This window comes from Fundulus heteroclitus, chromosome 4, assembly GCF_011125445.2.
Source record: "Fundulus heteroclitus isolate FHET01 chromosome 4, MU-UCD_Fhet_4.1, whole genome shotgun sequence".
Taxonomy (NCBI): Eukaryota; Metazoa; Chordata; class Actinopteri; order Cyprinodontiformes; family Fundulidae; genus Fundulus; species Fundulus heteroclitus.
The window spans coordinates 32,440,884-32,452,009 of record NC_046364.1 but is presented as its reverse complement, the minus strand read 5'-3'; the positions used below and the strand labels follow the sequence as shown (position 1 = coordinate 32,452,009).

The 11,126-nt window shown below is 42.7% G+C and overlaps 1 protein-coding gene across 1 annotated transcript; it reads right to left on the bottom strand.

Moving 5' to 3' along the window:
* Nucleotides 1-3,681: 3,681 nt before the first annotated feature.
* On the bottom strand, nucleotides 3,682-10,610 carry rcn1 (reticulocalbin 1, EF-hand calcium binding domain). The gene is made up of 6 exons (XM_012855145.3): nucleotides 10,079-10,610; nucleotides 8,631-8,824; nucleotides 8,244-8,422; nucleotides 5,814-5,874; nucleotides 4,881-5,080; nucleotides 3,682-4,797 (listed from the first exon to the last, which is right to left on the bottom strand). The coding sequence occupies exons 1-6, from the start codon at nucleotides 10,309-10,311 to the stop codon at nucleotides 4,690-4,692; spliced, it is 975 nt and encodes a 324-aa protein (XP_012710599.1). The 5' UTR covers nucleotides 10,312-10,610; the 3' UTR covers nucleotides 3,682-4,689.
* Nucleotides 10,611-11,126: the final 516 nt, after the last annotated feature.

Genomic DNA, 11,126 nt, shown 5'->3' with positions numbered 1-11,126 from the left:
TTTTAAATGATATTTTATAGTATTTATTTATTTTTCAGCAACACCTCAAACACATGGCCACCTTGTGTGACGTTAATGGGAAAAGCAAAAGAAATATATCAGGAAGGGATTTGTGGTCCTACATACATCTGGTCCATGTTTCGGTTCCAAGATCCAAGTGTTTGAAGGTGCCATGACTCTCTGTGCAAGAATGTATATGCAAGTAAAAAAAATGGCACGAGAATCAAACATAATGTTGCCCAGAGAATAAGCTATGAAATGTACACATTAACCCCAGAACAAAAGCAAAAGACCTCGTAAAGATGTTGGCTGAAGCTGGTAAGAGCAACAAAAAAAAACAACCCCTGAAAAAAAAAAAATCAGTAAACGGCTCCTGAATCAAAATTGGCAGAAACACCACTCCACAAGGAAGAAACCATTACTCCAAAAGTAATATAAAAAGCCACATTACAACTAGGAAGAAAAAACAAACATTTTACAGACATGTCCTATGGTCTAATAAAACCAAGTGTGAGCCACACCAGTTCTCTATCTGGAGGGGTGGGACTAGATTCCCGCAAACCTTGAACCCAAGTCATACAGTTTAAAGCCATTGTTTCTAAATGCTATAGAAATGTATATAGCTCTGAATTTAAATTAAAAAATCACTAATAATAATAATTCTTAGTCGAGCATTCAGAAAATATGTCTATCCTCAATCGTCCCTGGATGGTCGGGGGCCAGCTGGTGCATATCTCCAGCGGTCATTGGGAGAGAGACACGGTAAACCCTGGACAGGTGTATGTAAATATGTGGTTTCACCTTCATATCTACTCGTATCTGCTTGGGAAAATTTAAGGATTCCCTGTCCCATAGGATGAACGCCGCTTTTAATAACCTCTTCTCCTCGGGACATAGCTGCAGACTCCTCCAATTTACGTAAGCGTAAAACATTATCCTTTTTCTTTCTGTCCACGTGTCCTTATGTGACACGCCGACTACCATAACAGCCATAATAAAATTCTAAATGTTATATAACCGAAGGGGGAAAAAAGTCTTATTAAAGTATAATTTTCCCTTTTTCCCCCCTGAGATTTCAGCAGGAAATCTGTAATTTGTCCTCCAAGGAGAAGAAAAAGCCTCAGCCTCTGCCTTCAGCTGTCATGTCAAAACACAACATCAAAGTCAAAACAGCACAATAATGAACAAAGAATGTATTTTATACTTTTGCTGCTCGTCCATGCCGTTATGCAACTGGCAGAAAGCTTGTTATGAAAGCCTCGGTAAAGGGTGGGCTTTATACGTCCCAAAGATCATTGCAAATGACACCCTGGAACGTAAATCCAAGAGAGGCCCAAACACAAGAGTTAAATAGACAAACATGAGGGAGAGGAGATAGATTCCGATGAAAAATAGGCCATCATGACCGTAGGAGACGGAGAGGAGAGGAGGACGAGGGGAGCCGACAGCAGATTGGATGGATTGCGCAGTCTCTTATGCAGACTGTTTAATTGTCGTGGCAGTTTAGAGTTTGCTGCTGTTAATTAGTGATAAGCAAATGGAGGTAGAAAATGAGGAGGAGCGGGGTTTGGTGGACAAGCCTAAGCGAAAATGAATCTTTGAGGTTGCTGAATGGTGCACTTTATGACCCTCTTCCCCGAGTGTACCCGGCCCGTTCCTTCACCCAGAGGGCTCATTATTATCAGAGGAGAGGGGCTGATCTACGCAGACACTCATATGAGACCCATCTGAAGGCATTACTATGCACACAATCCAACCCCCCCCCCCCCCCCCGCCCCCTCCATCCCCAACCCAGTGTGAATGATTAGTATTCTTGCGTAAACAGGAGGGGGCAGACTGTTAAACATGGCCGCGAGGCAACTAGCCTGCGCGCCCCTCCCGCCCCGGCTTCCAGCAAACGCATTTGGTCCGTTTTACATCTCTCCACACCGCTAATACTCGTCCACCTTCTTTCACGCATCGGTTCCGACACACAGATGAAACACGACACGTGGCAAACCTCACATGCCGTCCGGAAGAAGGGCGTTAAAGAACTTTGGAGTTTCGGGCCTCCCGATTGGTCAAACGCGTGAAACTAGGCTGACCCCACATTCAAACCAACGGAGCAGCCAAAAACTAGACGGTGATGCTAACAGAAACACCTCGGTGCAAATTTCTTTTAAAAATCGTCGTCCTCCTCCTGCAAAGTCATCTAACCTTGTCAAATAAACAGTTAAAACATTCAAACGTGAAATTACAGATAAGCTTTTTTTTGGGGGGGGAGAAGTTTGGCCTCTGCTCTGAGATTACAAGTAATGTCTCGGGTTCCAACACAATAACACGGCCGACGCATACATCCATCGCTCCGTCCCTTGTTCCTAATGAGCTTTATCGCATTGGTCCCGCTTGACTTGTTTCGCTAACTGGCACACATATATATCCGTATGTTCCACATGAGCAAGCAGAGGGGACAGGCTGGGTGGCGGCGCCGCTTTCTCAGTTACATCCCAGAGTTTTACTGCAACAGCCAGCAGCAACAGCAAGTCATCTCAACTCCGTCTCCGCAGTGCGCGCGGTCCGCAATTAGTCTCGAGACGTGTCAACGGCGCGTCGCTCGTTTCTAACGTTCAATGAATCAGAGGCCGAAAGCAGGATTTTAACGTTCGAAAAAGCAACTAAGTAGGTGTCTGAAACTGCTAGCAAACGTTACAGTACAACCTACAACCCCCTCCCCCTCCCCCTGAAGAAAAGTCTTTTGTAACTGAGTGAACAACAGTTTAAGTGTAGGGATTGATTGCAGTTATTTAAGGAAGAAGCTGCGAGAAGCAAAAATAAAGAAAGGAAAAGATTAGATGCGTAATTGAACAGCCTCATTTTGCCTTGTTGGCTGTTGTCCAATCGTTGAACATATGTTCTCCTCAATACTACGGTACTCCCATCACAGGAAAACTAATCCATTTACCTCAGATATCAATGTTTCCTCTAACTTAACCGCGTCCAAGTCACATGCTGGACAGCTCCTAATGACCAGGGTTACTGAAATTAACAAAAAAAAGAGGAGCCTCAACAACTAATGTAATAGGGTAATAGTAAATGGCTTGTACCTGTACAGCACTTTAATTATTTCAACGACCCAAAAGCACTTTACACTACAATCAGTCATTCACACCCTGACGGTGGTGAGCTATGTTAGGGTTTGTTGTATATTTATTGAAGACCTATGATCTGACGATGGCTGCTGTCTAAGCCAGGACGTTGCCGACTTTAGTGATTGGTTAATAACAAAACCGGGGCTTCCTAATAAGAACCTCATGTTTGTCGCCATAATGTTGTAAGAAAAGCCTAAAAGAAGACAAACTATGTCTGTCCTAAATCCAAAAGTGTGGAATCAGGAAATGAAAGCAGACTGGTTTGCTTCATAGAGAGAGAGAGAGAGCTGACGCATTAGTAAACTGAGCTCTGTAAACACCTTTTTGCAACTAAAAAAAAAAATTAAAAAAAAAAAAAAAAATCAATAAACATAATAGACTCAACAGCTATGTAATACATTACAAAAACCTAAAAGAGGGATTTGACAAAAAAATAAAAATAAAAAAATCAATAAACATAATAGACTCAACAGCTATGTAATACATTACAAAAACCTAAAAGAGGGATTTGACAAAAAAAGAAAAAGAAAAAAAAGGGACAAAAAAACATGTATTAACATACATTGCTTTTTTTTAATGCATTTGGACAGAATTTGAAGATGTGAAAAGTTTTATAACTTATTGTTCCCCCATTTCTTGGAAAACGCTAAAAACATTAACATCTTAACAATTATTTTGATCACAGTAAACAACCCTAAAGCATGTTTCTCCAATTCGCTTTTATGCTATCTATTTCACAATCTCCCTGAAAGCAAAAGTATTTTTTTTCCATTTCTATTTACTACTTGTAAAAACAAAACAAACAAAAAAAAAAAAACTGTAACATCAACAAGTGTAATCTTAAATTTTACAACTAAAACAATAGAAAAGTAAAACTCTAACATATCTTTGCATATACTAATAAATACAATAAAAACTAAATATGAAGGAAGAAAAAAAAAAAAAAAAAGATGTTCACAGGCTACATTAAAACCAAATGCGTGCAAAATCCATGCCATGAAACATCTATAGAATTCAAAACTCAAAGAAATTCGACTAAACAAAAACCCGTTACTAGTTCGTAAAAACCATAATTACAATGCATACAAACATTTTCAGTAAAAAGAAAAATACCCTATTCCTCCCCAACTTTTAGTATCAACGTTATCTGTTAAATATCTAAAATAAGTCGCATTAAATGCTCTAGGTTGAGGTTTCACATTATCGTTGCTATCACGAACTGTTCAGATAACCGACTAGGATTGGTTTGATCTACGAACATTTATACAAATCTCAGAGGCAGCTCAGCCTGCCGCACCATGGCTGGAAGGCACCGATCAAAAAAAATAAAAATAAAAAATACAAAAAGAGCCAAAGCCCTCTGGTTTCACCCCTGAATGGCAGAAACAAAGAGGAGGGAAACACAGTCCAAGAAATCTTAGCAGGACCCCCGTCCCATCCATGTCATTTGGCATCTAAAGTGTCCGTTTGAGAGGGGTCACTGTAACGTCCGTCCCACTGAGCCACGGACAGGAGGGGACATGTTGGCGTTTCTGGATTTTAGGAAGCGGGTTTGAAGAGATCAGAGCTCGTCGTGGTTCCTGGTGAGGTCCTCGCCGTAGTTGGTGGCCTGACTTCCTACGAACATGTTCCAGTTGTCAAGAATCTCCTGTTTGGTCAGTTTCTGATCCTGATTAGACAAAAAAAAAAAAACAGAAAATAAATCATTCATGTAATACAGTATATTATATAGCAGCAGCTGAAGCGGCGTACCTTGTCCTGGTCAGACTCGTACACCAGATGTCTGGCTTCGGCCTGGGCGTGGTCATAGTCTTGTGGCATGATCCAGTGCCTGATTTCATCCTGGTCCATCTTTCCGTCTTTGTTCAGGTCTCGGAAGTCGGAGAACTGTTCCCTTTCGGTCCTGACCCAGTCCGGTTCAGGACCGCCGTCCTCGTGAGCAAACATGTCGGCTTCCGACACAAACATTTCAGTTAGATTTCACAGGGTTTCTTTTTTTTTTTTTATGTCCATCTGTCTTAAGCCATTTCTTTTAAATTACAACACGATTAAGCTCAAGTTAGGAGTGTAAATAAAAAATTTAAAAAAGTAAAAGCTTTTATATTTAAAACTGTCGTGAGTTCATTTACAGTTGAGCACGTGTTCCGGGTCCGGACTGGATAAGTCGTAACAATGAAACAAAAACAACCACAAAACTTTAGTTTCAAATTTTAATTTCTGCTTCAACGTAATTTAAAACTTCGACAATTGATGCATTTGTCAAACTCTTTTTGAAAGAGCATTTGGTTTAACGAATCTTTACAGTTTTCGGTTTATAGTGTGTAAAAAAAAAAAAAATTTAAATGGAGGAATGTGGACAGAAAGGTGTCTGGTTTGTAGCTGTACGCTGTCGGAAAAGTATTGATTTCCGGCTCCTTATCAGCTAAACCTCCATCCCTAATAACTTGGAGGAGCATCATGGACAAATTTAAATTAATAAATATATAAATAAATGAATAAAAATCTTGTTGAACCGTGAAACTCTTTTAGATCCATATGTAAAACGGCATCATCTTCGCCTTCGTTTTCCTCTTATTTCAATACTTTCTCCCGGTTCACAGCATACACCACTCACTGTCCATTCCTCAAAGCCTCCATTCCTCAATATTAATTTGACTTAATAAGAGTTTAAATCTCAACACTCACCGATGTACTCGTCTTCGTCCACGTGTCCGTCGCCGTTCCGGTCGATGTCCTCCAGCGTTTCCTGCATTCAGAACGAGTTAACGGCGTCATTAAAAAGGAGACGCGGGGGGGTCAGGTTCAGTGGGACTTCCACTGCGAGTAGTTAAAACAGCCACATGTTGCCTCTGGCCGTGCGAGTGGAGAAATGTTGAGAGGGTCGACTGATAGCCGAGCTGACACGCCGACTACAGAGCTGCTGATGAGACCCGAAGCCTCTTAATTAATTAAAACGTTTTTCAGTAGTTAGTCAAACTTAGCGTTTAACAACATATGCTTAATTCCCTCTTTCGTTCCAGATTTAATGAAGTTAAAGCTTCGGCCTTATCAGATTATCTTTAATAAGTCCATACAGCTAAGATTAACCATATCTCTGAAGCTTCATGGGTTTGTGACAATAAACAGGGAAATCCAGATGACTGCAGACGAATGTTTGGAGCCGTTTATACGCAGAATAGAACGGTCGATATGTGGTGGGTCACATCCACCGTAAAGCAGTTTAACTTTAAACCAACTAAATAATCTCTTTCTAAACCAGACTAGTCAAAAATGGCCACACGGAGTCGGGGTTTGTCCTCACAAACTCCCTTCAGCTGCATATTTTGCATATCTGAGCATAATATAATATTCCCCTTCCTAGGTGATCAATAAATCTATTATATAACAATCATATAATAAATAAATGCCCATCTAACCAGGTGTAACTAATGTTACAGCAGCTTAAATTCTAATATCTGGAGGAGCCACGTTTGTTCACAGGCACAACACCTGAAAACCGTAGACACAGCTTTAAGTCTGGCTTAAACTTAAGACTCAATAAATAACCACAAGCACTTTATAAAAGGTTTATAAAAACAAAAGGACCTTTTTGCGTTAATAATCTGTCCCTAGTCAACCTAAATCGCAGCCTTGCTGGTGTTTGTCATGGATACACGTTCTGACTTTGGGTGGATACGATGTTTTAAATAAAAACTCATCTTTTTGTGAATGCGACACATCTAGAGAGAGCAGCGACGTGTTCTTGGGAAGCAGCGACAAATAAATCACCAGCTTCAACCACAAAACCATCAGAATGATTGGCAAAAAAAACAAATAAATGAATGATCGTCTGATACAACGACAACGAAATCATCTGCTAGAGGTCGTTTCAAGCCAACAAAAGTTTGACCCTTCGATCCAGAATCACTAAATCCGTATCATTTTTACCCGACACGACCCGGTAAAAATGATACGGCAGAGGAGCGGCTGACGTGACGGGCAGCGAGTGGGCCTGTATCTCTGCTCGATAATATCTGGATTATCTCTGCACGATGGGCTGTTCTTAATAAATGAAAGCAAATTCGTCAGATTTCTAACATTCACTGGCTTTGCTCCAGATTTGGATGGCAACTAAAGAAGGAGCTGGAGCGAGGAGTTCTGCGGATGTTCTCCTGGGAACATTTCTGGCCTCTGAGAGCACACAGGAGGCAGAAAGAATGAGATCCCAGCAGGTAGAAATGTGAAGCCGGACGTTTTAACAGAGAGCTCCGTTATGTGGATGAGTGAGTGAGTGGGTGTGTAGTTGGCACTCAGCGGGAAGACTTTATGCTCCTGCCTCGACCTGCACTACAACAAGCTCCATTAGTTTTCTGTCCCGTTACCCTACAGCCATGTTCTTCCTAAGCCACAGCGTGCCTCCTTCTTACGTCTCTCCTCGTAACGACGTGCGCCATCAAAGTCTCCTTTTTGCACAGACCTGAATAACTTGTGGGGGGAGAAAAAAAAAAAAAAAAAAAAAAAAAAACAGCGTACATGGTGTATCAGTTTTAGCGGCTCCAATCTGTGACAACCGTGTTTACTACAGCGAAGATCAGTGAAAACACCACAGCCTGAGCCGACTGCTTGGTTAACATCCAGCGACATGGGAAGGGGAAGAAAAAAATGAGGTTAATTATTAACTCTGTCAAATGGCTGGTACAAGTTTTATGAACGCGGCGGCGTAGCGCATCGCCGCTAACGTTTGCCACGCCACTGTTCCACAAACCCAAATTTATATTTAAAGACGGAGGCCTAAATGGGACTCGTCTGTTCGTTCCCGTCGGGCCCGTTCCAAAAAAGTATCTGCGGTCGCAACCGTTTCCAGACGCGGTTAAAGTTTCATTAGGAAGTCATCCGAGAGGTGGCGGTAAAGTTATTTTACCGGGCAGATTACACTCAGCTATGTTCCTGAAATGAAATCGGCATTTCTAATTGAAATAACGAATCGTGCAAAATGACTTTTTGTGGAATTACACTTCTTTCTTCAATCATGAGAGTGATTTCAGTTCAACCTCTTTAATATCCTCATAGGAAAACGGGCGGTGTGCTCTTACAAGTTAATCACGCTCGTATATCATGTGTCTACGGGGGGCTTACCAGAACCACGATGTCCTTCATGTGTTCGAACTCCTCGGGGTGGAGGAAGGCCGTGAACTCTTCCCGGTCTGCCGCCAGGTCGCCGTTGTGATCCGCCGCTTTAAACCGCCTCTCGTCTCGCGGGAGCATCTTCTTGAAGCTGAACTGGTCTGTGGCATCCTCAAACTCCTCTGGGTTAGCTGGGAGCGTAGATTAAAATAAGGTTGTTATCTGGCACTGAAACAGCTGCTTCACGTTGTGTCATAAAAAAAAAAAAAAAGACTGAGACGTAAATCAGCTCCGGACGATTTTCCAACTGAACCAATCAAAATTGGCATCCACGAGCAAAAGCCTGATGGCCGCATCTTCAGATAAATAACAGCACGCCTACATCCAGAGGAGGCGTACCGAGATAGTATCCGTACGTGGCCTGCTTGTACTCGTCCCACGAGATCTTGTTGTCCTTGTTCAAGTCGTAGTCGGCCCACACCTTCGCTACGTTCTCGTACACGTAGCGCTTCTGGACTCGCTTTATCCAGGCCTTCAGTTCGTCGGTCGTGATGTACCCATCTGCGTCTCCGTCTATGCGGTCCACGATTTTGCTGGAGAAGGGCGAGGAGAGAGACAATTTGCTGTGGTGAAACTCAGGCAGATGCTGAAACGGGCAGGCCTACTGGGGAGGCAGACAGAAACGGAGTAAATGGAGATCTGACTGGTTGGCGATATGTAAAAAACGCCCAGAAATAGAAATCCTATTAATCGATATCGATTATTATCAACTAATTCAAATCATATATTTTAAGTGCAGCCCTGGCTATTTTGTGCTGTTTCTTAGTGACCTGTTTTTAAGTTCAGAACACACAAACATTGAATTCATCCTCAACCCTTTATCCAACCAACTTTTTACCAAAACAGCATGTTTGTAAAAAAAGAAACAAACATTTTCTCTCTGAACTCTTTGAAGGGGGCGGAGCTTGGTGACAGAGCTCCTGGGTCTGTTTGTGATTGGTTGGGTGGATGTAACGACTGTAATATTAACCTTCATGGCTAGAATGCAAAAGGAAGGAAAACTTTTATTCCATTGGACTTTTTATTGACCCTTATTTTCTATCATCGATATACGTCTATCGATCAATATGTATTGTTATTGAATTATCGTCCAGCCCTGGGCTGTAATCTGACAGTTTTCCCCTTTAACGGCTCTGATCTGTGAACAGCAGGTCACTCGCTGAACACGACAAAAACTACCCATTTAATCGTCTCGGAACGCCAACCGTCTTCGGTCTACGAATAAAACCAACGTGTTCAAATCGATGCGTTTCTGTGTTACAGGCCTTCAAGAATAGAACCTGCAGGTTTAGTCCTTAAAGAAAAAAAAAATAAAACAGAAATCAGTATCAGCTGCAATTAGTGCATCTCTATTTTAGTAGAAGGGACACACCTTCCAGTGAGAAACTACTCCAGTGGGTGGAGCAGGGCAAAGCCAATTTTAGTAGAAAAAAAAAAAAAACATACACTGTGGGCTGTGGTGTATTCTTAGATACATGTGTTGCCACGTTGAGATGCTTCCACAGGGGTCCTCCCCCTCCCAGCTCATACATACATATGTGGCACATAATGCCAACTCTTCACCAAAGGGGAGCTGAAAGCACCCCCCCTCCCAAAAAAATAAATAAATAAAAAAAAGTTAATGTCAGCACAATCTCGAAAAACACATTTACTGCAACAATTGCTCAGCTCTTCTGAGATGCCTGCAGTCAACGCTGTCCTGCTGCTGGCACCTAGTTAGACGACTAACTCATGACCACACCACCGTCATGAGTTCGTAATGACAGGAAACCAGAACTTCTCCTCACCTCAGCCTGTCCCTGCTCTCCTCGGGCGTGAGCTGGTCAAACGTCTTGGCCTCGTCCTTGCCCAGGAAGGCCTCGTGGTCGTACTGGTAGCTCTTGTTGTCTTCGTGGGCTTGCCTACTCAGCTCCGGGTCCCGGAGAACCCTCTCCTTCCTCAGCGTGGGCTTGGACCGCACGACCGAGGCGCCGAGGAGGACGGCGCACACCAAGTGAAAGCTAAAGCTAAAACGAGCCATCAGTCTCCGGGGCTGATGCCTGACTCCGATCAGAAGCCTTCTTCTCCAGACACACACCACCGCAAACAGGCCTGGGCAACCAGCGGAGCTCCTTCCACTTCATGCACCGCGACAAGCGGAGCTCTTTCTTCGCCGTTCGTCGGAAACCGAGCCTGTAAACAAAATAAAATAAAATAAAAACACACCAGCTTTTCTAAAACACCCCCAGTTCCTCGCTTGCACAGTTCAGCGGTCCTCCTGACCCTCTTTCTAGTGGTTAAGGATGCAACGGAGCCGGGAGTTCCTGCCGCTTTACGTACAACCAATCACGAGGCGCGTTTCACAGAGGGCTCCGCATCGTCCAATCACACGAGCCCTACGGTTCGCCAATGGGATTTTCGGACTACTTCGAGGAGTTCAGGCGCCACGTTGCAAGCCGGCTGGTGAGGATGCGTGAGGAAATGCAAGGGGAGTTGTAAAATAACGGGTTGTTCGTGAACACACCGCGACGGCTGTGTGTCTGCATGTAAACGCACAAGTGACAAATATGTGCAGGATTATGTTGCAGAGGTTCAAAACGGGTTTAAGGATTCCCCCACAGTAATTTGCAAAGAGTATTTATACTCCTTGAACTTTTTTTTTTTACATTACAACCACACATTTCAATCTATTGTAGAACAACATAAAATAGTGGGAAACTAAACTGTGAACTATGAAGTGAAATAAATAGCAGGCTGGGATAACAATTATTTTACTAATAGAAATCTGTCCCCTAGCATACATTGGTATGCAGCCCCTCTTTGTACCACCACATTACACTGTAATTGCAGTTCAAA